The 26,965-nt window shown below is 33.9% G+C and overlaps 1 protein-coding gene across 1 annotated transcript; it reads left to right on the top strand.

The window, feature by feature from the left end:
• Positions 1-12,067: 12,067 nt before the first annotated feature.
• Positions 12,068-12,526, top strand: FOMMEDRAFT_97185 (uncharacterized protein; the record flags this gene model as incomplete). The annotated part of the gene is made up of 1 exon (XM_007271400.1): positions 12,068-12,526. A coding segment is annotated over one exon (459 nt), but the record flags the coding sequence as incomplete, so codon positions are not given.
• Between the last annotated feature and the right edge of the window lie 14,439 nt (positions 12,527-26,965).

Here is a 26,965-nt window from a genome sequence, read left to right as displayed (position 1 = left end):
ATGATTTCACTACAAAATGTATACTATCATCCCAATCTGAGCTTCACACTCGTTAGTAAAGCACTATTATACAAAGCAGGATATGTTTTAACAAAAACAAATAATGAATGTATTATTTATTCTCCTACTCATACAAAGATTAGTGAAATACATGTATAAAATAACTTGTATATGATAGTTTCTCATCATAATAAACAATCTATTAACACAATCACTATTGTTGATTTACATTGACAAATGGGTCATGTTAATTTTGATTACTTGTATAAACTCATACAAGAGTATCCTGAGATTATAAGTCAAAGGATAAAAGACAATAAAAATGTACAGTGTACAGATTGTATCAAAGCAAACATACAATACAATGAAATACTAAAAATACAAACTACACCTCTTACACAATGTTATGGAGATCATCTCCACATTGATATTTGGGGACCTGCCCTAGTACAAGCTTACAGCAAGTACAAATATCTTTTTACCATCATAAACAATGCTACACAATGGGTAACTATACTACCTATGTGGCATAAAAGTAAAGTGATAACAATACAGTGTTCCTAAGTAAAGACTTCACTATGTATATTGAAAGTCAAGGAACAATACATAGATTAACAGTACATGATACACTGTAGCAGAACAGAGTTGCAGAACATATGTATAAGACTATCTTTAATAGTATACATACATGTCTGTTATTAGCAAAGTTACTTATGAAATTCTGGGTATATGTGGTACAATATCAAATGTTTATTTATAACAGAACACTAAGAGTTGTCATTAATTTTGCAACACCATATTACAAACAGTATAACAAACATTATCAAATAGATAATATACAAGAATTTGGCACATATTGTATTATACAGAACAAACAAATGTATAAACTACAACCTAGAAGCTAATACACATGATGGCTAGGTTATAATACTAACAGTAAAGGTTACTTAGTGTGTCATAATGATAAAGTTACTGTCAAACACAATGTACAATTCATAGACAAACTAATGTCTAGGATTGAAGGGGAGAATAATCATAACAGTAATACATCAAACAATGATAAAACTCTTCCTAATAACAATAATAAAGACAAAGAACCTGTCATACAACACTCTACACAAGAGTGAAGACTGGCTAAACAAACTATAGGTTTAAATTACAAAGACAATATAAACCTAGTTATGTATCTAACAGAATTTAACAAATTCCTCAACAAAATCTATAGTAATCCATTAACATATTACAATACTATAACACACATAGACAAAGAACAGTGGATCAAAGCTATGAAGGATGAAATACAGTCACTTTAACAACAAAACATGTGGATATATACTATCCCTCCTACAAATACAAATATAATTGGAACAAAATTTGTTTATAAAATCAAAAGACTAGCTAACAGCTGAATAGACAAATACAAAGCACAATTTGTAGTGCAAGGATACACTCAAAAGAATAGAATAGACTTCTATTCTGACAACTTATTTGTCCTAGTAACAAAACTATCAACAGTACAATTATTGTTATCTTGGGCAGCATCTAAGAAATACAAAATACATTAGATAGATGTAAAATCTGCATATCTTTACCAAGAACTAAATGAGGACAAACTCATTTATGTGAAACTGCTGCTAGGCAAGCTACTTACAAATATTAAACCTGGACAGGCATTATACTTAAATAAAGTGTTATACAGATTGAAACAAGCAAGTAGACAATAGTACAAGAAGATTACCAAACTACTGCTTAAGATCAGATTAGAACAAGCTAATTACAATCACACTGTATTTTATAAGAAACAAAATAATAAAACAATTCTTGTAACATTTATACACATTGACAATATTACAATTATTAGCAAAACTATTACTATAATAATAGCATTTAAACATGCATTAAGACAACACATTGTATTCACTGACAGTAACAAAATACATTAGTTACTTAGTATTGAAATAAGCTAAGATAGACCTTAACAAATGATTAGCTTACAGTAAAAGTATTATATTGAAAGTATAATCAAGTGTTACCACTTTGAAAACAAAAAGACACTATGAACACCTATTACTCCTAGAATAGATCTATCTAATGATACAAACAATATGTACAATACAAACGAAAGTAATAATAAAACAATGCTATACATGAATATGGTAGGATTGTTAAGATATGTTGTAGATTGTACACAGTCAGACATATCTTATATTACTAGGCAATTAGTGTGCTACCTACAAAAGCCCTAAACGTATCACTACAAAGTAGTGAAACATTGCTTTACATATTTAAAATATACAATGAATTACTAGCTTCAACTTGGAAGTACAAACACCTTAAAACTATAAGGCTATTATGATACAGACAGACAAATGATAGAAGGACATAAAGTAATAAACAGCTATGTCTTTCAATTAGCTAAATCAACCATATCCTGGTCAAGCAAACAGTAAAACCTAGTACTACTATCTGTTTACAAAGCAGAGTTGCAAGTGCTAGCATATACTACTTAAGAAGCTATTTGGCTCAAACGATTTGCTGAAGAGGTACTACAGACTGAATCAGCACCTATTACAATTTATTACAATAATCAAGGTGTAATAAAGACTATAAAGTCTGACAAAATAACATACAATACTTGTACTAAACACCTTGATTTATAAAAAGACTTTATACAATGTTACATTCAAAACAATTACATTAATGTATACTATGTCCAATTGCAGAACCAATTAGCAGACATTCTTACAAAAGCTCTCCACATCCTACAGATTAAGCATCTAAACAAACTATTAGGCATACAGTCCTAGTTCTTAATTAATACTTGAAGGGGAGTATTAGATTGTGCTCTGGATTAGGAAATCCCTAATTGCCTTATGTAGAGTTACTATGCTTAGAATGTCTCAGACTATCAGACTTTACTAAGTAGTATATAAGGCAGATACTTGCTTGATGTCTTAATAAGAGAGAGTTTGGGGGTACTCTTACTACACTTGTTAAAAGAATGTTTTGTCCACAACAATATTAGCTTGTTCTGAATTGTCAACAAATTCTTTTAGTGTTTTGATGCCTACTAGACTATTTCCATCTTGTTTCTAATAAGTAACTGTTCCTTCTCCAGCTTAGAGTCTTCTCACATATTCTGACAGTGTTCTCACTCTCTGAGATCTTCTAGGCTTAACATTCTTGAACTCAGAATCTACAAGAGGTGTAGTATTTGTCTTACATTGTAACTCTCTGTACTGTTTGTCTCTAGATATACTTTTCTCAAGCTAGTCATTACTTTGAGCATCTCCTTCATGTTTTTGTAAATACAAAGTATTGCTTCTATTATTTAGAAAGGTCTGTACACTTGTCTAAGTATTCTAAATGTACATTGTCTTGTCAGAAGACCTAGGGACAATATGACATTTGTTTTGCCCTATATCTAACTCCTCCCTCTCAAAATGAGGCATCTTAGCAAAACAAACATGTAATTTAACAGACACAAACTTGTTAGACAGTGAGTATATATATTGTCTATTACTTAATAGGTCAAAGCCAACCTAACATCCTTCTTTTACTTAGGGGGAAAGTTTCAAGCTGGTTGTGTCATACATATACACAGGTGAGCCCTACTCATGAATATTTCTCAGATCCAGTAGTGAACCACTAAGCTTTTTAATAGAGGACTTAAAGTCAAGGATACACATAAGTGTTTGATTCTTACACTATACTGTATAACTGAGTGCTTCACCCTACAGGAAATGCAACAATCTGCTTACATACAACATAGTACAGACTTTCTTAAGGAGTATACAGTTCAAGTGTTTGGCTACACTGTTATACTTGAGAGTATTATACATAGTATATTCTCTACTATGATTCAAATGTAATACTTGGATATTAGTATTGTATTGAATTTTTGCCCAAGCTTTAAAGTGCTTGTATACTTTAGGTATGTCTACTTTTCTTTTGAGCAAGAATACCTTTGTTAAACAAGTTACATTGTCTGTAAAGGAAACATAGTACTTTCTGCCACCAATTGTAGTTACAGGTGACAGCCTCCATATGTCTGAATGGACTAATTCACCAAACTTCTTTACAACTTTACTGTATCACGAAAAAGTCACAACAAATGTAATTAAAAGTGTGTCATTATATGCTCTCGATCTTCGGTATTCGATTATGTAAGCACTTTGATATAAAGTTTAAAAGCAAAACCAGATTATATTATAAGTCTAACAGACTGATTGTTAACAATATTAATATATATAATTGCATATTATCTTACCAAAAGTACTATAATCAACTTACAAGCATAATACATTACTTTTATAAATATTATAACCAATTAACTACTGTTGTATATTAATTTATATACAATTTTAACATATTATAATAAAAGTTAAGTACTTGTGTCTCACATATAATATTGTAGTAATACTGGTAGTAACATTACTTGCTTCAAAAAACAATTGTAGTATAATACAATTCTTGTATAAGTATTACATTTATATACATTTGTTACATTTCAATTACAAGCAAAGTATAATTGTAATTTTGAATTGTAATTGATATATAAGTACATTATTATGTTATATTTGCTATTAACACTTGTCACTCCTTTTCCTCCTACCTCCACCATCTCCCCCACCCTCTTTCCCCAACACTATACATTACTTTTGTTCTCTCTAGCCTAGTCTCCTACCTACAAGCATCCTCCAGCAGGCACACTGCCTGCAACTAACCAGACAATAAACATTACTGCATTTGTCTCTCTAATCTGCCACTGTATTGCCTACACTGAACCTTAGATCCTGTGACAACACAACCCAGCTGGCTACACAGTCCTTCAGTGTAAAGTGTAAGCAGCCAGTCCACTTCATAATAGCTTGCACAATAGTTGCTCATCCTTCTCCTCTCAACTTCTTGTCTCCCTTTCTGCCTCTTATGTTGCCTCTCCTTTGTTGTCCTCCTTTTTATTATGTTTGTCTTCTTTTTTCATTTGCATTCACACATCTGCATTTTTGACCAATACTGAACAAATTTGCTAATAATTCACATACTTCTTCCTACTCTACAGTGTAAGCAACAATTGATGATCACACACTTGCAAAATGTCCATGTACAACTACTCCCAAGGTGCAATCCTCTCTCCAATCTGATGCACACATTCTTCCCCACCTGTTCCATGCTTGGCATCACTCTTGATGGGTCCACACTACATGTGTTTACTTTCCCTAGTGCTATGTATGACACCATTTTGAACAGAAGTAGTGGCCCTCCACACCCTGCTCAGCTGAGTCTGTCTGCCTTTCACTTCACCTTCACCTTTCAAGCCAGAATGTCCTAGAGATACACCTTGCAATTGACAACTCAGTTTACTACACCTCCCATTAGACACTATAGATAAACTATAGAGTGTACACACTCAGACACAGTTTTGCCTGCAGTCTGAATCAACTCATCCAACACTCTGGATCTCAACCTGTATACACTACTCACACTTGCTACACACTATTACTGTGTGTCAATCTTTTCTTTCTTATTGTCACTTTCTAAATTACTCTAAGCCTGTTTCACAGGCACAGCCTCGACCTCTAAAACCTGCTCGACCTTACAATTCAACTTGTAGGGACTGAACAACAACCAAGGCATAGTGATGAAGACTACTTTATACAGCCTAAGAACACATTAATCCTTTACTGACATGAATTCTGCTTGCAGAGGAACAAGGCAGAGGCTGCTAGTGGTGCAGGGATTGGGACTGTAGAAATAATATAATATTCACTATCTTTTTGTATTAAATAATTAAAAATATTTACATTTATTAATTATTTGATACAAAATTGTATGTAAAGCAAAAGTAAGCTATTCAAATGCTTGTAATGACTTGTATATATTGTAAGACAATACTATACTGTCAAAAGATAATAAGTATATTTTAACATTATTATTTTGAGAGGTATGTTATAATCACTTATATATCTTGACAATTTGTACAATCATAATTAATATTAGTAATTTTAATAACTATTCTGGATTCTCACTTTACTTGTACTAAATTATAATTAACTTGTGAAAACCACTATCTAAGTTATTATCACTTTTACAAATTTTACAAAAAGTAAAAAATATACTAGGTTATAATCTAATACAACTGTTAAGACTTTTTTGTGATGTGCTTCTTACTTTTACAATTGAAGTACATGTTGATTTTACAAATATGTATGATTTGCATTCAGGAACTTCTTTGCTAGTGTATACCAGTTTAATTCCATCAACATGTTGTCTACTGACTATCTTACAAGCCAGAAAAGAGGGTATATGTGTACAATTCATTTAGGGTAAGGCTTATTAACATATTTACAGTACACACTTGGTTAAAATGTGTAGGATTGAGTGTGTTGTTTAAGAAACAATACAGTCCCTTTTTGTTTCTTAGTATTTCTACTACTGGTTGGCTGCTTTGCAACTTTATTACAGCTTTCTTGTTGCAGAATATTACACTATATCCTTTACTATCCAGTACTCTAACAGATATTAATATGAAATCAACATCTAGTAAGTACAAGACATTCTGTAAGTGCAGATTTAATTTATAGTGACCACTAGGCATTGTAATGTGAGTTCCCCTTCACCAATTGTATGAAAGGTATTCTGATTTGTAGCAGTTAGAGACTTTGGCACAATCTGCTTAAAGTAGGTGAAGTCCTCTTTGTATAGCAAAATGTGCCTTGTACACTCTGAATCAAGTATAACAACTCTTAGTACTTTGTCTAGGATAGTAACTCTAATAAAGTTGTCCATATCCATCTTGTCAACCTTGTAAACCCTATTACAACAATCCTAAAGAGTATCATCATCTGTGTTGATAGTTACTATAGCAGTTTTACTCAGTTTGAATTTATCTTTCTCCTTCTTAGGTTTTGCTTTTGATTCCTTTAATTTAGGACATTTTGAGTAAACATAACCTTTCTCATTACAATTCTAGCAGAATATCTCCTTGTGTAGCTTCTTGGACGTTTCAGAGACAGACATTGTATTATCTCTATACCTTTTGTCTTTATAGTGAGCACTATACCTTTTATTTTCACATTTGTACTTCTGACAGTCTACTTTGTCCAATATAATATAGATGAGCATTTTAGGATCAATTTGACAAGCTTTCTTAAGCTGCTTAGGGGTTAGTGTTAAGACTAACAATAGAAGGCTCCTAGCAGCCATTTTAGCAGAGGTAAGCTGAGCACTTGCAAAATTCTGCAAGTAATAGGGAATTGATAAGATAATGGTAGAGATATAGTCCTTGTCTAATATCTCTACTCATGATTACACTAATGTCTCCCTGTGCATCTGTAGGTTGTACAGGAACTTACACACATTAGTGTCTTTTAGGAAGGAGGACTCTAGGAAGTCCTTTTATATACTTGTTTGAGTATATATTGACTTTTGAGTATATTTAGTCACTAACATGTTCTAGCATTCAGTACAAGTCTTATAGTGCTCCAGACAAATAAGGTCTGAATCTGGAATCCTCTAAGATAAGAGGTACCAAGCTATGTTTTACACAAGGCAAAATCAAATTTTGAAAGTGCTCAGAATTTTTATCAGAATGTGAGAAAGCTGCTCTGATTGGCTGCTTTTACATTCTGACTAAAATTCTGATCAATCCATAATGTGAATTTGCCTTGTGTGTTTTCTACACTGTCCTATTCTGCCTGGAGAGTAACTACTAATACTCTATTAGTACTAAGCTTATTAGGACAGAGTACTAATCTATTAAAATGCTCCTATTTGCCCTTTACCTTTACAGTAGTACAGAAACAGGACACAAAGATGACCCAGTTCTTCCCAGATGTGTCAAGCTTTGGTATGTTTGCTAGTAATGTATCAAACAATGTTTGAGTACTTATAATTGTAGACACTAGCTCTACTAATTGTACTTGTAGTGTTTGACACATACAAAGGGTCCTGTGGCTACTCTGTTCCTATTTTCAATAGGATACTGTTTACAGTTCTAACAGACCACACTAATTGCTTTTTGAGAATCAAGGGACTCTAGTGTCTGTACAATTTGTGCTTAGAACACTAAATAGTGAGACAATAGTAATACACAGCTTTAGAATCACAATCTAAAGCTTATAACCTATTGTAATAGCTCAGACACAAGTTACAATCATCTATAATTTATTAGTATACCTATTATAATAGCTACAATAATAATAATAGTAAATATAGTAGTATAGAGACAATAATAAATACAGTACATACCTCAGACACAAGTTACAATTGTTTAAAGTGTAAACATTTCTTATAAATAGTTTTCTTAGACATTTTCAAGACATATCTCTCTTTCTCTTATATTTATCCTTCTTAATACTAGTCAATTGCCTGTTCTGTGTTCTGAGTAAGACATTTGTCTACACTTTTTTTTTAAATGTCTTAATTACTAGTTTACTCTTTTATTATAAAAAGCTACTCTCTTTCTATACTATCTAAACTGTTACTACTAACTTACTGTCTTACTACTTACACTAGTCACCTACTTTTACTACTGTTCTTATTACTCTTACTTACTATCTGTATCTAATATCTGAACCTGTCATCTGTACTTATTGTTACTACTAGTCTAGCTCTTAACTGTATTTTTCAGTCTACTAGCATTCTTACTCTTACTTACAGTATAGTAATCAAGATACTCTGTCTCTTAGTACAGATTAGTAATTATAAGCCTAACTCAGTACTTACTATCTCAAATGGTCAGATGACTCCTTAGCTGTCTAAAGAGTACTCAAGAAAGTGTGTTACATTCTTTATACACAAGAACATTCTTAATAATAAGTAGGTCTGTCTTATTATTTACAGTCTTAAACTTATTAAAGTTTACACTTAGTATACTGTACAACCAGGTTAGATAAAGGCTATAGAATTCAAGGAGTTTATTACAAATCTTAAGAGTATAGTACTTGAACACAATTAAGACCTCAAACTCTGTGACAAAATAGAAAACTTGAAGCAAAACAAACAATGTGTTAACAAGTTTTATTTCAACATTCTAAGACACAACTATCCCTTATCTAGTACTCTGACTACTTTATTCTACTAGGAAATCTGGTTCCTTATGAGTACTTGTTTAGACTTAGACCATAAGTGTGTTTGTTCAGAACCAGGAATCTAAGACATTACTAACTTCAAGACTAGCTTACTATAGTTTGTAAGACTGATAATCAAGTGTGTAACTATTATAAGCTTGTTACTAAAACCATCTGTAACTACAAGAAAAGTTGTGCCTCCTAGTCAGTACTCTCCTTTTCTAGTCTAATAAGGACTTCTAATGTGTAATTACAGGCTTATATATACTAAGTAAGCTCAAAAATTAAGAAGTTGTTAACTGTAGAAAAAGTCACTCTTAATTACTATAATAAATGTTTTAAGTACTGTTACATGTATGTTAACTACTTTACAAAAGACTACAAGATTCTGTACACAAAAATAAATCCAAATACAATTACTAAGACTGAAAGAGTGTGTCTTTGTCCAAAACACATACTAGCTCTACCTCTGTTAGACTGTGTCAAATCTGTACTAGTAGCTTTTATTATAATTAAAGAATGGCTTGATCAACTTTCCAACTATACATATATAGCTTTCTAACTCAAGCCTTCTCTCTCTTCAAGCTCTTTATTGTCAAGCTAAGATACAAATGTAGTAACTGTTACTCTTAGTGTAAAGATGCTCTCTACTGTCTACATAAACAATTTAGACAAGTATGTGTCTCTGAATACCTTCTAAATCTACTAAGAATGTCTTCTTAACAGTCTTACAACAACTCTACCTTTGACTATCTAAGCTCTTATTAATAACAGCTCTTTTCTAGTAATAATTAATAAGGTCCTAGTATACAAACTTATGTTACACTGTTATCCTCTTTCTAGCCTCTTACACATTTCTCTTACACTCTCTAATTCTTCCTCTAATTTCTCATAACTCTTACACAAATATGTTAAGCTTTCTCTCTGTTCTCTTGACTCTACTTAGACATTTTGTATAATACAAACAGTAGTTACTTTATCCTTATACTCTCTTATCATTCTAAGTCTACTCTTTTTGCTCACAAATAGAATTACAATATCTCACCTTTATATACAAACTATATACTTTATACTAGAATATTAACTCCTCTCTAATCCTTATTGGTTACAATCTAAACAAGTATCACAAGTCAATTCTCTTGCTCCAGACATTATTACTATAATTTACACACTGAAATGATTGGCATCACACTAAGAACTGTACATCACATGCAGACAATCACAGCAATCAATTCTGAACACCCACATGACTCATAGAAGCCTACTCTGAGAACACCCAACTATTCTGCATTGCAAGCATTCACAAACAGAACCACAAGCATGCATAGTCTTAGAATCAGCTTACACACATTGTTTTTTCCACAGGATGTACAGATCACATACTTATTACAGGCTCAGAACACAAGTTGTGTCACAGTAAGTGGCTCAGCAAACCATTATGTCATCATTGCCCAGATCAAAGTACTACAATCTTCTAATCAGATAGGACATCAGGGCAATCAAAGTGTTGATCTCAGGAGACTGCCAGAAATCTTAGAACTCTCCACACTTTGTCTGTACCAATCAGATGATAACAGTATGAGAACCTTCTACTTCTTTCAATGTAAATCTTGCTTTTCCCTTTTGCATAACATTTCCTGTGGCTAGAATGCAGACCACTTAAATTTTCCTCATACATTTTCACCCCATTTTCTTCCAACCTCTGACAAAAGGTTCTCTTATTTGTTCTTGTATATTTTGTTATTTTTCTTTTGTTCAGTTATGACATTTCCCTGTTAGTACTATACTTTTCCAGAACTCAGAAAACTATAAATACAGCTACTCATGTACTAGATACAGAAAAAAATTCAGATAGTTCACCCATTAATTTAGCTCTTGTCTCTTGTCTTGAAGTCCTCTAGCATGAGGCATAGTCTTAGTCTTTGTTGTTTTCTGTATCAGATTGTTCATTGTGCACTTTGTAAAGTACACTTTCTGTTATTCACATCTCTCTTCCAAGGTTGCAACTGTGTCAGAAGAACTCACACCTGTTTGGAACCACTCTAGTCTCCTAAGACTTGTGGTTTAGCTCCCCCTCAAACTTAACAAATCACCTGTGTTCTTCTCTTAGACACTTTACAGGAGTTTCATCTAGAGCCTACTGTGAGGGGGGGTTTCCATAGTTAAACAACACAAGTTCTAACAGTTCTCAGCATCCTGAACAGGTTTCTCAGACACCAGCCTGTAGCCTTAGGTCAACTCAGTCACAGTCAACACTAGTACCTGTATTGAGCAGAACACACAGATCTGCTAGAATCCAATCACACTGTAAAATGTTTAATAGTCCAAACACTAGAAGTACAGAATCTAATATTGTAGAAACCTTAGGAACACTATTAGAACAGTAGAGTGCTTGAGTCAGTAACAAAGAGGAGGAAGAAGAAGACATTGTAGCATCATTACTCAATCCTCAAGTAATCAGTTTCTGAGTTTGTAACAAACTACTACATTTCACATCCTCAGAATTGTATACAAGATTACTAGCTACCCTACAACTTTCCCAAACTGTATCAGTATTACAACTGACCATAACTGGAACACCACATTGTAGAAGAGCACAGTTGTCTCTACAGGAAACAGAGACAGTCCAGCAGCCAGTATCATTACTCTTACTAGCAACCAGTGTATTGTTAGTAACACAGCTCCAGTTACAGTAATAACAACTTGTAAGTGACACACAACTACTTCAGCAACTACAAGTAAACACACAAATTCTATTGCAACCAAGGCTAACAGTACAGTCAATAGCTACATTGAACATTCCAAAGCTACCTTGTTGTAGAGTACATGATACACTGTCCTTTGACAGAACCAAGCCCTGAGAATTGTAGAGGTATTTCACAGACATGGAAAGTCTCACAAACAAATACAACATAGCTAGAGCAGATATCATTCTACTCACAATGAAGTATGTGCCTGTAGAAGTGGAGGATTTGTAGGATAATACAGATAAAACATCTTGGGATACATTTAAGACAGGAGTAATTGTATATTACCTGAGTCTCAAGACAGGAGCACAATATGCTAGAAGTGACTTGGATGCTATAGTACAGAAATGGGCAGAGAGAGGAATTACAAATAGGGACAATTTGGGAACATACCATCAAGAGTTTACACTCATAGTAACCTATTTGACAACTAACAATAAGCTGTTACCAGAGGAATCTTGCCATGTTTTTCTGTGTGTGTTCTGTGGAGCAATCACAGAAAAGCTGACACAGAAGTTAGAAATCAAGTATCTGGACCATGAGGACAGACTTGTATACAATATTACACAAGTCATAGCTGTAGTAGGGTTGATCCTCAGAGGATCTACACTCACAGCAGTTAGTAGATCAGATACACTTGCAAGTCAGTCTGTAATTCTAGTCAAACAGGAGGAAGTTAATTTGACAAGTATTGTGGAAGCACTTTAGAGTCTACAATCACAAGTAGAGTCAATGAAGTAAGGCCCAAGATCAGGAGGAGGAGGATACAGTAGAGGTTCAGGCAGAGAATTAGGAAACAGAAGTTGTGTGTTTTGTAGAGAATCTGAACATTTTATACACAGTTGCTCAAAAGTATTAGAATACATTACAAACAGGAAGTGTGTACAGAGCCTAGACAATAAAATTATTATAGCTAACAGAAACACTATTTCTGGGATAGGGCAAACCTTGAAGGAAAAGGTTGATAGCCACTTTCTGTTGTTACAAATGTACTCTATTAGTTTCATACAAGCTGCACCAGTCATAGTACACAGTCTAGGAGCTCTAGTACTAGTTACAATGGTAGAGGTTGATGAAGAAGAAGAGGAGGAGGTGGAGAACCTTGTAGAGCTTGAAAGGCTTGAAGTAATGCTAGGAGAAGCTTGTAAGAAGGTTGTAGAACAATTGAAAGTAAAGGATGTGAAGGGGAAGGGAAAGTAAGGGTGTGATTATAAAGTAGCAAAACCTGCAGATATCAGACTAGTGCTAGCAAGTATATAGCAAGATGCAACTGGAACAAAGGAGTACCTGTACTACTACATTGTACCAATTGAGGACTCAGAAATAGCTGGAAGAGTTTTAGAACACAGCTTGAACTAGGAAGTGTGTATTACACAGTAGGAGTTGCTCACATTGTCTCCAGAGCTTCAGAAGAAGACTTACAAATTAGTTATATTAAGGTACTAAACAGATAGAAACACTGTGTTCTATAGTAGAAAGCTGCCTGTTACAGGATTGAACATTTGTACACTATAGTAGTATCACAACATGTTAGTAAAAGTCAACCATTTGCTTCTACTCTGTACACTCAAGGTAATAGTAGACAGAAAAATTGAGGTAGATTGTATACTAGACTAGGGTTCAAGTATGAACATAGTTTGAGCTGATGTATAGGAAGCATTAAAGATTCTGTTGAATCAAGATATGGCTGTTACACTCAAAACAGCAGACACAGGTCAGGGATTGACTGTAGGACAGATTCTAAGGTTACAACTCTCTATAGGAATGCTTTACATAAATATCACAGCACAAGTTGTGTAGAAAGCTCTGTTCAGGATCTTGCTAGGTAGACTGTTCTTTGTGACTACAGAATGTGAAACTAAAGATTTTACAAACAGGGAGCAGTATATAACACTTTAGGACCCAAATGATCTGTCAAGGAGATAGTCTCTGTCTACCAGAGTAAGGGCACCACAATACAAGCTAGAGACAGATTTTTGAGAAGTATCAAGGAACTGGAAACACTGTAATTCTAAGGAGATACACATATGATAAGCAGATTAGGAACAAACAAGCAGAAGAGTAATAGTAAGGTAATGATTCTATACAGAGGAAGAGGCAAAGGAAATAGAGTAAATGTAAGACAGGATTATAGTCAGGGATCATGAGTCACAGAATCATAGATGATAGAGGTAGTAGAGTCACAAAAGTCAGTAATTCTCAATGTACCAGATGACAAACTCAACACAGTTTTGTGGGCTTACAAGAAAGTTGTAAATAAGGTGCACCCTATACTCAGAGTACTTCCAGAGGAGTTCCACATAGTCAGACAACAGCACCCTAATCCCCTAGCCAGAATGCCTATATTACTAACAATACTACAACCCTTTGTACCTACCAGCAGATGTACAGAAGAACAGATGTAAGTAATTAGAGAATTACAATCAGGATTCTTATGGCCAGAAGAATAGAGGCTTACAGAGAACCTATTAATACTATAGTCAGAAGCATTTGTGTAGACAGAAGAGGAGCAAGGAACATTGGACCCTATGTATTTTGATCCTATTCAAATTCTGACTGTAGAGCATGTACTATGGGTAGAGAGAAGTATTCCAATTGTACACAGAATTGAGAAGAGGGTGATTGAGTTGTTGAAGGAGAAGTTGTATAACAGAGTGATAGAACCATCAAATTCCTTGTATTGATTGTAATGGTTTTGTGTCACAAAGAAGGACAGAGTATCCTTACAATTTATTATCAATTTGCAGAAGTTAAACACAGTTACAATAAAGGACACAGCCATTCTACCAAACATGGAACTAATTGTAGAAAGCTGTAGAGGTTGTGCATACTATACACAACTTGATTTGCATATCATGTTTGATCAGAGGAGTTTGGATGAGCAGTCTAGAGATCTGACAATGTTCCAGACACTCCTAGGGACGTTTTGCTTGACAGTATTGCTAATGGGTTACACTAACTCAGTACAGATTCTGTATAATGACTTAGTGTTTATTCTTCACAACAAGATTCTGGATGTTACAAACTTATACACAGACAACATTCTAGTAATTGAACCCTGCTTAAGATATGAGAAAGCAGACAGAACAGAGGAAATGCTTTCTAAGAACAAGGAAATACAGAAGTTTGTATACAAGCATCTGATGGATGTAAACTGGATTTTGCAGAGAGTGAAAGCTGTAGGAGGGATGTTTTCTGAGAAGAAGATGACACTTTATAACAAATCTGTAATATTTGTTAAGCATAAGCTAACATATTTGGGGAGAGAGGCTGAAGAATTGTGAATACAGAAGGTTAGGGATTGGCCACCTTGTAAGAGTGTTACAGAAGTACAGGGATTTCTTAGAACAGTAGGAGTGCTTTGTGTTTTTATTCAAAATTATGCAAAGTTAGCACAACCACTCAATTGACTCACACAAAAGAACTTGATATTCAATTAGAATGATGAAGCACAGAAATCTATAGACACACTCAAGGAAGCAGTCTTACATTGCCCTACACTAACACTAATTGACTACAAGTTAGAGTATCTGGTAGTCTTAGTAGTAGATTTGTCTATCATTAGAGTAGGATAGTATATCAGTCAGGAGCACCCAGATTGCAAACAGAGAATAAATCAATTCAGATCAATTAACTGGAATGCAACACAAGTGCAATATTTGTAAGCAAAAATAGAGCTGTTCAGACTTTATTGTACACTTCACACATCACACATATATCTTATAAGTATTAAGAAATTAATTGTAGAAATGGACACTTTATACATAAAGGGAATGATCAATAAGCCTGACCTACAGCCTAATACTATGATCAATTGCTAGATAGCTAGTATTTTGCTATTCAATTTCGAGTTCTACCACATTCCTGCATCAGACTTCAAGTGTACAGACAGATTATTGTAATACTGAGTAGTACTCAAAGACCCTCCAGACAATGAAACCTATGAAGACTGGATTGATGAGTCATACAGATTTTATACAGTAGAAATAGAATCTATACAACACAGACATCAGCTGGAGACTTGCAGGTCTACAGAACACAAAGCCTTATTAGTTGAGTACATAGAAACACAGTCCTGGGTTTCAGATGCAACATGCTGGGAGACACACAACAACATTATTAACAAATCATTTCAAGTAAACAAGAATGTGCTACAGACAACATGTTCCAGCAGACTGTAATGTAGATTATTCTCAGAAGTTGTTATTCTGAAACAGAACTGGAATTGGATACATTAAGATAGACCAGAACAACCTGATCTAGAACACAGAAGAGTAGAAGATGAAGTAGACAAAGGACTACAGGAGTAGGAACCTGGAGGAGAGTCTTACAGAGTTGTAGGAACCAAGGAGGTAGAGGGAGCAGATAACAAAGCAGAAGGTGACAATCTAGAGCTAATAGGGGTTGTACACAGTATCTACAGTAACAAGACTGAGGGTTTGGATACAACAGTAGAATGATTCCCACAATCACTAACTGCTGAAAGGTAAGAAGCAAGACTGAAGGCTGTGAAAGAGTATCTTAGCTTGCTCTACAAACTAAGCAGAATTGCAGATGCTGATTTTCTAACATTTATACAATACACAGTACAGTTCTTTGTACAGAACAACAAGATTTGGTGTCAAGGTCCTAAAGGAAAGCATCAGATTGTGCCAGATAAGGACAGGAGATGGGAGTTGGTTAGGATAGTACACAAAGACTTAGGACACAAAGGAATCTTTACAGTACAAGCCTGTCTACTAGATTGGTTCTAGTGGCCATCTCTTACAGAAGACATTAAGTACTTTATTAGGACTTGTCATACATGTCAGACTTGGCAGATGTAACAAGTGCTGATTCTACCAAGTATTCTAGAGATTGTACTACTTTTCCAAAAGATCCACATAGATACAAAGGTTATGCTGAAAGCAGGAAGATTCTGATATATTGTGTATACACACTGTTTGTTATCAGGGTATCCAGAGTTTTGCATGCTTCACACAGAGAACAGAAGGACAATAGGACAGTTCATCTTTAAGGAACTTCTATACTAATACAGGGCATGTCCCAAGCTTGTAACAGACAATAGAACACCTTACATCATAGTGCTGGACTATTTGCAAGAACAATACTACATTAATCATATTCGGATTTCCATGTATAACTCCTGCACAAACAGAATTATTGAGCAGAAACACTTGGACATACAGGAAGCAATTGTAAAGACAGTAGGAGACAATATTGGACATTAGTATAAGTACACACATTCTGTGTTCTGGGCAGAGCAGATTACAATTCAGAAAGCAACTGGATATTCTCCTTATTACCTTGTTCATAGAGTAGAGCCAATATTACTGTTTGACCTGAACAAGGTAATGTATTTGGTTCCACCTGAAGGATTACTACTAACAACAGAGGAACTAGTAGCAATATAAGTACAACAATTGTAGAAGAGACTAGACAACCTTACACAAATGATGGAATACATTTAGAAAGCCTGTAAAAGATACACAAAGCATTTTGCAGAAGTCAATTGTAATCAGATTAAGGACTACAACTTTGTGCCAGGTGTACTAGTACTAATCCACAATTCAAAAGTGAGTAATGACTTAGGATGAAAGATGAAACTGCAATACCTTGGACTGTTTGTAGTAGTGTAAAGAATGAAAGGGAACACTTATGTTGTAGCAGAACTGGACAGAGTAGTAGCCAAGTTACATATTGTAGCATTTTGCTTAATTCTGTATTTTCCACATTCACATTTAACAGTTCCTATCTTGTGTCTCATTAAGGCTACAGAACTAATGCTGGAAGATACAGAACCACACAGGTCTAGTCACAAGGATACAGATGATCTAGACAACTGTGCTTCAGATGCTACACTTGAAGTAGAACCAAGTACAGAAGTCACAGACTCCAGATCTGAGAATGTGCAATTTTTCAATATACCCTCCTAGTCTTGTACTAGAAACTAAAACATAGGGATTGATTCCCTACTAGCAACACCTAACAGTTGTGTAAATCTGTAAATACTGTGTTCAACCACAGTTCTCTATACTTGTTACATTTTATATTCAGATGCTTCTAATCTTCTGTTACATTCCTTCTCATTTACAATACATTACAAAAAGCCTATACAACATTCTATAAGTATATAAACCTTTATACAAATTATGATTCTTTTCCACCTATTCTCATCCTATTCTACTAGTTCTATACATAAATCATAAAATATCCATCCATCCATTCCATTCCTCTTAACTCTCTATTTTATCTATTTTCCTATCCATTCTATCCATTTCTGTTCTATTCTGTTTATTCCTTACATTTCCAGTTTTTTTTCATAAAAACATAACTGGACTTTTATTTCACTACTTTCTACCCTGTTCTATTTTCTACTCTAACTCTTCCACCCTACTATCTACAGAGGCTTCTACTGTTATGGCCAAAAAGTTGATACCCTACCTTAGAGCCATAATCTTTGCATCAAACTTGTTCTTCATCATTATCAGCTACAACTCTAGGTTGTTCAGCTCTTTAGTCATCTGTGAGTAGAGGTTGCAGACTGTTCCAGCTTTACTATATATGATTGGAGGGATGACAGAATGCAGGTTCCAAGTTGTACTATACAATTCTACAGTTTGCCCCCTAGTCTTACACTGGATTCCCTTCAGGCTACATCCAGAGTGGCAGAATATGCACACTGTGTACTGGTTTTCTACACAAACAATCACTATTGACACAGTCAAAAATAAGATTGAAACAGACTTACTTGGATTACTATAGTACAGCCAATCCATTACAGTCTGGCAAGTGGATCCCTAAGGACCCTTGTGCCTCTCTGTACACTTCACACACTCAGGTGTGTAGAAGACCATTCCCTCCACCCAATCCAGAGGGATATCCTTGTCCTCCTTGCTTGAAGACTCTACTACAACCTTCTGGTTTTTTGTGTGTGTTTCCTTGCTAGAGACTAGAATCTCTACCTCTACAATGGTGCACTTCTTACTCAGGAGTACTAGTACTAGCTCTAGACAACAAAATGGAGTCAGTATACCTAGAAAATCAATTACCCCTCATCCACATTACTTTTTCTCTTACTCTTGTCCTCTTTCTTCTTTTCCAGCTTTGTAACCACTTGAGGAACTAGGAGAAACATTATATTAGCTTGGCACAATTTGTTAGCCATACTTGTACTTACTGACTATGACTTGTTTCTCCTTCTAATCCCTTCTTGTATCAACCTTCTCTTTCTCTACAACTAGCTTTTTCTTTCCTGGTTTTGTAACTTCTTCAGGAACTAGGTAAAGACAACATTAGTAGTACACAATTTGTTAGCTATATGTTTAATTCATACCTAGCTTGTTCCCCTTTTCTACTACTACTTTTAACTTTTCTGTGTTTGTAACAGTATTAGAACCTGTGTAAACAGTTAGTTTATTATGCACAATTTGTTAGCTATACTTGCACACATACTTTTGGACCTCTCCTTTTCCTTCCTATCCTTCCACTTTATCACTAACTGTACTAAGGCTGTAGCCTTCTCCTTCTCCTTCTTTGCCTTAGCCTGAGCCTCTTCCTTAACCTTGGCCTACATTACTTTCTCAGCCTCTACCTTTACTTTCACCCTAACAGTAGCTTTGTCCTCCTTTGCTTTTGCAAGCTCCTCCACTGTTGCCTTACAATCTACAAGATGTTCTGCATTAGTAGACAGATCAGAAATCAGGAAATAGGAGACTTACTGCCAGATTGACCCTCTACTAGTACAGACAAAACCTCCTCACCCTCTGAATCATTGTCATTGTAAGCATTATTGTCTAAGCTCTCTTTGTCTTCAGACTTGGGATCTGTGGTCAATCTGTTGGTTTCCTCCTTTACAACCTTGTCCTCTGGTTTGTTTTCTGTGTCAGAACCTGTAGAGCACATCAGTATATGAGCCAGAGACAATACACTTCACAGAGGTACTTACCAAGCATATGTTCAACTAGCTCATCATCTACATCCATTCCCTCACTGGCTACTATGTTATTGTACACACAATTTCTGAGGAAAATCACAAAATCAGTATAAAAAGAGTAGAAAAGAGTACAACACTTACTGTCAGATTTGCTAGGGAGCAGTGATGACATGGCAAGAGTGATGAAAGGAAGCAGGAAGAATAAGTAACAATGTTCACACACACACAGAACTTACATTCAGCCTGCCAATCATAAAATCAACCATGTGACTGTAGACAGTCACAAGTAGACACATTAGGAGATGAAACAATCAGCATTATGTTAAGAACTGTACATCACATACAGACAATCACAGCAATCAATTCTGAACACCTATGTGACTCATAGAAGCCTACTCTAAGAACACCCAACTATTCTACATTGTAAGCATTCACAAATAGAACCACAAGCATGTATAGTCTCAGAATCAGCTTACACACATTGTTTTTTCCATAGGATGTACAGATCATGTACTTATTACAGGCTCAGAACACAAGTTGTATCACAGCAAGTGGCTCAGCAAACCATTATGTTATCATTGCCTGGATCAAAGTACTACAATCTTCCAATCAGATAGAACATTAGGGTAATCAAAGTGTTGATCTCAGGAGACTGTCAGAAATCTTGGAACTCTCCACACTTTGTCTGTACCAATCAGATGATAACAGTATGAGAACCTTCTACTTCTTTCAATGTAAATCTTGCTTTTCCCTTTTGTATAACATTTCCTGTAGCTAGAATGCAGACCACTTAAATTTTCCTCATACATTTTCACCCTATTTTCTTCCAACCTCTAGCAAAAGGTTCTCTTATTTGTTCTTGTATATTTTGTTATTTTTCTTTTGTTCAGTCATGACATTTCCCTGTTAGTACTATGCTTTTCCAGAACTCAGAAAACTATAAATACAGCTACTCATGTACTAGATACAGAAAAAAATTCAGATAGTTCACTCATTGATTTAGCTCTTGTCTCTCATCTCAAAGTCCTCTAGTGTGAGGCATAGTCTTAGTCTTCATTGTTTTCTGTATCAGATCGTTTGTTGTACACTTTGCAAAGTACACTTTCTGTTATTCACATCTCTCTTCCAAGGTTGCAACCATGCCAGAAGAACTTGCACTTGTTTGGAACCACTCTAGTCTCCTAAGACTTGTGGTTTAGCTCCCCCTCAAACTTAATGAATCACCTGTGTTCTTCTCTTTTCAGGTTCTTAGACTATATAATAATGTTATTAAGATAGACATGACAGATGTTGTTAATAAGGTGATAGAAAGCTTTTATAACTTAGTATTAGTATATAGTACAGTATTTGACAAAAGTATTGCACATTAGTATTTTACAAACTTCTTTCTTTATTAAAATTATTATTATATTAGCTTATATTAAATAAATACTGTATTATTAAAGTAGACCTTGTGTATATAATGTTAGTATAATAATTAGACTTAATACCTACTTATAATAATTAATATACTTTAATTTAAGAAAAAGTGTCTGTGTATTTCTTTTGATTACTTTTAATAATTTTATTATATTACACATTTGTATTAAAAAAACTTGTTATATTAATATAGTGATTTAGTATTTAGTATACCCTCCTTGAGCCTTTGCCAATACATTAACTCGTCTGGGCATACTAGTATACAAACTTGTAATATACTCATTATCTATTTGGTACCATTCCTCCTGTAAAATCCTCCACAATTCATCAACGTTCCTTGGAAGTGGATTTCAAGCTTGTACTTTATTGTCAAGATAGTGCCAGACATGTTCAATAATGTTCATGTCTGGGCTTGAAGGGGCCCAATCGAGAAGTTTGATTCGTTTTTCTTGTAGCCATTTTGACATTGCTCAAGATTTATGCTTCAGATCTCCATCCTACTGAAAGAGAAACTTGGTGTGTGGAATGTTGTAGTCAGAAAGGGTGCCAAGAAGTGATTTGTCAAGGATTTGGATGTATTGGCTAGAGTCCATATTCTTTTCAATGCAATGAAGACAGCCAACACTATGTACAGTAATGCATCCCCAAACTATAAGATGTCCACCACCATACTTGATGACCTTCTTTATGTTCTTTGCATAGAGTGACTCCCCCTCCCTCCTGTACACAATATTCCTTCCATCCTGCTTGAATAGATTGATTTTCGTCTTGTCTGAGAAAATAACCTTTTCCCACTTTTTAAGAGTCCAAAACTGATGTTTGCTAGCCCAATATCTCCTGCAAGTGATATGCTTCTTGGACAAGTATGGTTTAATGAGAGGGACACAGGCCACTATTCCATATCCTTTGAGAGCACAACGAATGGTTTGTACAGAATCAGACAGGAAGTACTTGCATTTAAGGTTGCTGGAATCCTTTGCTTTGCCTGAAGCAAGTAAATAGGCAGTGTAGTGTACTTTATGAATGTCGAATTTGTGTGGACAGCCTGGTTTGGGTTTGACATAGTATGGGTTAGGGTTTTTGAGCAGCTTGTGGTAGTTCCAGGAGACTGTCAATGCATCACAACCGAGTTTTCGTGCAATTTTGACATTGCTCAACCCTTGACTCTTCCAGTCCAAGATACATTGCTTTTTTGTTAGTGTAAGATATGGAGCCATTTCAGCAGATCCAGAGTAGTCTGAATTGAGCAAAAGACAGAGTATTATTGATAGTGATGGAGTACTAGTATGGTGCAATGTTTTGCAGCATGGCACGACCAAAAAAAATGCACGTGACCATTTGCACAATCTTGCAAGTTTTCTCCTATTTTAGAATATATATAGTTATTTTTTTAACTCATTTTTTTTGCTATATTATACAGTAAATAATAGTACTTATATCTCATAATTATAGTTCTTAGTTGTCTGTATATAATCTTTTTAAATTAATAGATTAGGTCTGTGTAATACTTTTGTCAAATACTGTAAGAGTGTTTTGACATCTTATAAGTATTACTGTCTACTTGTAAAGGCTAAGTAGAGTATTAATTACTGTCAGATATACATTATCAGGATGAATATAAGTCTGAAAAAAGGCATTAGTCATATTAATCTTTTCTCAAATATAACCTTTTACACAATCTAACAAAATATTATTAATATGTAGAAGTAAGTAGTTGTCTGAGACAGTATTGTTGTTAAGCTTACAGTAATCACAAACTATACACAAAAGAGTAGTAGGATTGGATTTAGTAATAAAAAAGTAAGGGAAGAAATCAGGCTGAAAGATAGACATAATCTTTCTACTTTTAAATGGCTCTTAAAAAGAACTTTTTATATGTTACAGTACTTTCTTGAGTAAGAGTACTGACACAGTTTGATTTGACACATTGAGTCTTTTAATCTAAAGTAGTAAAAGACATTAGAAGGAAGAGTATTTATATGTAAGAGTTCAGACTAAAAGAGTTAAGTATAGTAATTACATATTTTATTACTTAATTAATAAAGACAGTCTTTAGTAGTAAGCTATTAGATCTGTGTTGAAACTCCTGTGAAGTGTCTAGCTTATCTTATTCTTGTTCTAAATACTTTGTAAGAAGCTTATCTCTTTTGCTTACTTAAGAAGACCTTTTTGTTTTACTCTTTAATTGACTTTCTTAGCTACTGTATTAACTAACAAAGAATTCACACAGATTCAACTAAGATAGAGAGAATTATACAATAGCTAGTACCTTAGTCTACTTTTAATATACAAAGATTTCTTAGTCTTGTCTGTTTCTTAACTCTTTTCCTCCTCAATCTTACTAAATACACTGTAGTTCTAAACTCTCTCATATTAAAAGAAGTAGAAAAGGATTTCTCACACTAGTCTTGTAAGCTCTAACTATTATTTAATACTATTAAGGAGCTTACTATCTTAGCTTAGTGTCTTACAGTTATAAATCATTTAAAACCTGGTAAGAACAAGATTTTTCTTTATACTAATACTTTAAACCTGTACACTAGTACTGTACTTTCTTTTAGCCCCTCTCTTAACCTTGCTAGACATGTTGTCTATAATTCAGCTCCCCTCAAACCTGCTGAGCACAACTACTTTATATACAAAAAAGAACTACTAGCTATTGTTAAGACACTTAAGAAGTTCTACTTAGACTTATTAAGAACTACATTTACTGTATTTACAGATTACAAGACTCTAACAAGTTTTATATCCTAAAAGGATCTCTCTTACTAACAAGTATACTAGCAAGAATTTTTTACACAATATGTCTTTAATGTCTAATACATACTAAGTAAAAAGAATACTATTACAAATACTCTCTCTAAACTACTAGACAATCCTGTATCTACTCTTGTGTCTGTATCTTTGTGCCTTACTGTTACTACAGATACAGATCTACTACATTAAATATATTTTTCTTATAAAGAAGACTCTTTCTGTCTTAAGCTTTTAGTATAACCAATTGAGTCTCTTAGTATACAGGTTCAAGATAGACTTCTTTTCTTAAACAACAGACTTGTTGTTCCTTGTGTGAATCAACTCTGTAAACACTTTTACAAGCTTGCTCACAACTCTTTAAGTTACTATAATATTAATAAGACATACACTACTCTTAGATCTTTATTCTATTAGTTAAACATGTGTTCTGACTTGGAGAACTTGTATATTAAGTAGTATGACTCATGTTAGAGATATACTATTGTTATAGATTTTATAAGTCCTCTTCCTTCTGACTACAGTTTTAATAGTATTACTACTATTACAGACTAGCTTGAAAGTAATATCTGTCTCCTCCCTGTTTGTATAAGCTAAACCTTTAAAGAATTTACTCAAGTCTTTTTTGACAGATAGTACTACAAAAATAGCTTCTCTCTCAACATTATCTTAGATTAGAATCACTTGTTCACCTTCAAGTTTTAGAAGGCCCTGTATTGTATCTCTAGAGTCAAATTGAAAATGTTTACAGTTTACTACTTATAAACAGATAGTCTCTCTAAACATATAAATAAATCTGTAATTCAAGTCTTCTGATTTTATATTGATTGTCAACAAAAAGGCTGGTTCTGTATACTACCCTGTGTCTGTTTCAAGCTAATAAACACAAAGAATGTATTAACCAGGTTTACTCTCTTCCAACTTTATATAAGCCATTTGTCTTACTTGATTCTACTTCTTGTCTGACTACAGAATAAGGTAACTCTTCTTTCTGAAAAACAATATACTCATACATTAATACAATAGCTTAAACTTGACATTACTAAGGCTAGAGACTCTCTTATCCTTTCAAAAACATCTTAGACATTTACTACAAACAAGAAACACAGCTCTGAGGACTGTTATACACTTAGTGACTTTGTAATGTTGTCAACATTCTATTATTGTTATGACTATACTCAAAATGGCAATAATTGAGTAGCTAAGTTTATACTGTACTAAGATAACAAATACTGTATTCTTAAAGCCTTTCTTAAACACTCTATGTATTAGCTTGAATTACTGAATTTCTACACAAGGTGTTTAACATTTTATACATCTCAACTTAAACATTATTATCTAAACAATCCTCTCTTGTCCCTAATTGTAAACTTGCTTGTCCTCTACTAGTTCTTACAGAAGACAGTTTTAAAGAGTAAGAAGTTGAGAAGATTATTAACTACCTAAATACAAACTTAAAGACTGTAAAGTACTAGATTGTTAGAAACACAGCTTACAGACTACTCTACAAGTGTAAATTCCCTCCTTTTTAAAAAAATTATCCTTTTCCTTTTCCTTATCTTCCTCTTACTTTAATACAAAAGATTATATATTTATAACAATATTCTCAATTTTCACTCTATATACACAATCCTTCTAATATTATTACAACATTCTCAATTTCTATTCTAATCTACTCCTTTCCTCTAATATCTTCTCTAACCTTACTCATATCTAACTCTTTCTCTCTATCTCTTTACTCACTTACCCTTTTACTACTGGATTAGTAAACTCTCTCCCCTAGTTCTCTTCTTCCTAGTAGGGAAGAGTGTAACCTTGTACAAGGTTACACATGTTAGCCTCTTATTACATAACCCTCCTTATAAATAACTTTCTTAGACATTTGTCTATAACAATGTCTTCAAACTTATTAGTGATTGACTTAATAAACTTAATAACTTTCTGTAGTTTTAGAAGTACTATTCCTATATTATGTACATTAGCACTTTTTTCAACCTTACTTTCAACTTCCTAAAGTGTATAGCTTTAATAGAAACTATAAGGTTCTCTTTTACTGAATATTTTATTTTTATAATACTACTAGAATTTTTACATTGTATATCTACTCTCTTAGAAACAATACTATTAATAAGTACTTGTAACTTGATAATACTTAGTATTAACATTATGCTTAGTTATTGATTGTTCTCTATTAGGTATTAAAAAGTATAAGAAATAACTGTTTGTACTGATTTGTATATACAAACTTGGAAAGTAAGAGGTGGCTCACAAATACTACTATTATAGTTAGTCTTTGTGTGTTACAGTGTACTAAAACTAACAGTAAGCCTAGACAAAGAGAAGAATTAAAGATACTCATACATTCAATGTAACTGATACTGTCAAGCATTCTGTAAAGAAGGTAAAAATAGTAGATACATCATGAAAAAGTCTTAAGTATTATACTTGCTTGTAATCTTGTATATTTTATATATTTTATAAAATTTGTCCAATTACTTATAATCTTCCTGGGGGGTTAAGCAAGGAAAGTACAATGTTAAATAAGCAAGAAAAAATACTTTTAAAACTTGGCAATTTCCAATATAATTTTGTAAATTGTCAAGTTATACAAGTGATTATAATATACTTCCTAAATTACAAGGTTAAGACATACTTATTAATTTGTGACAGTATAATATCTGCTTATAATGCTTACAAGTCATTACAAGTGTTTGAATAGCTTTCTTTTGCTTACTATACAATTTTATATCAAATAATTAATTAAATATAATTATATTTAAATTATAGAATACAAAAATAGGAAATAATACACTATTTCTACAGTCCCAACCACTACACCACCAGCTGCCTCTGCCTCATTATTCTGTGAGTAGGATTCGTGTTGGAAAAGGATGAATGCATCCTCAGGCCGTTTGATGTAGTCTTCGTCACCATGTTTGGTCATCACTCAGGACCTGTGAGTCAATTGTGTGTGTGTGTGGGATGAGGTCAAGCAGGTTGTGAGGTTGAGGCTGCACCTGTTAGACAGGTTTAGAGTA

Source organism: Fomitiporia mediterranea (genome assembly GCF_000271605.1).
Source record: "Fomitiporia mediterranea MF3/22 unplaced genomic scaffold FOMMEscaffold_17, whole genome shotgun sequence".
In the NCBI taxonomy this organism is placed as follows: Eukaryota; Fungi; Basidiomycota; class Agaricomycetes; order Hymenochaetales; family Hymenochaetaceae; genus Fomitiporia; species Fomitiporia mediterranea.
This window is presented reverse-complemented; position numbering and strand designations above follow the sequence as displayed.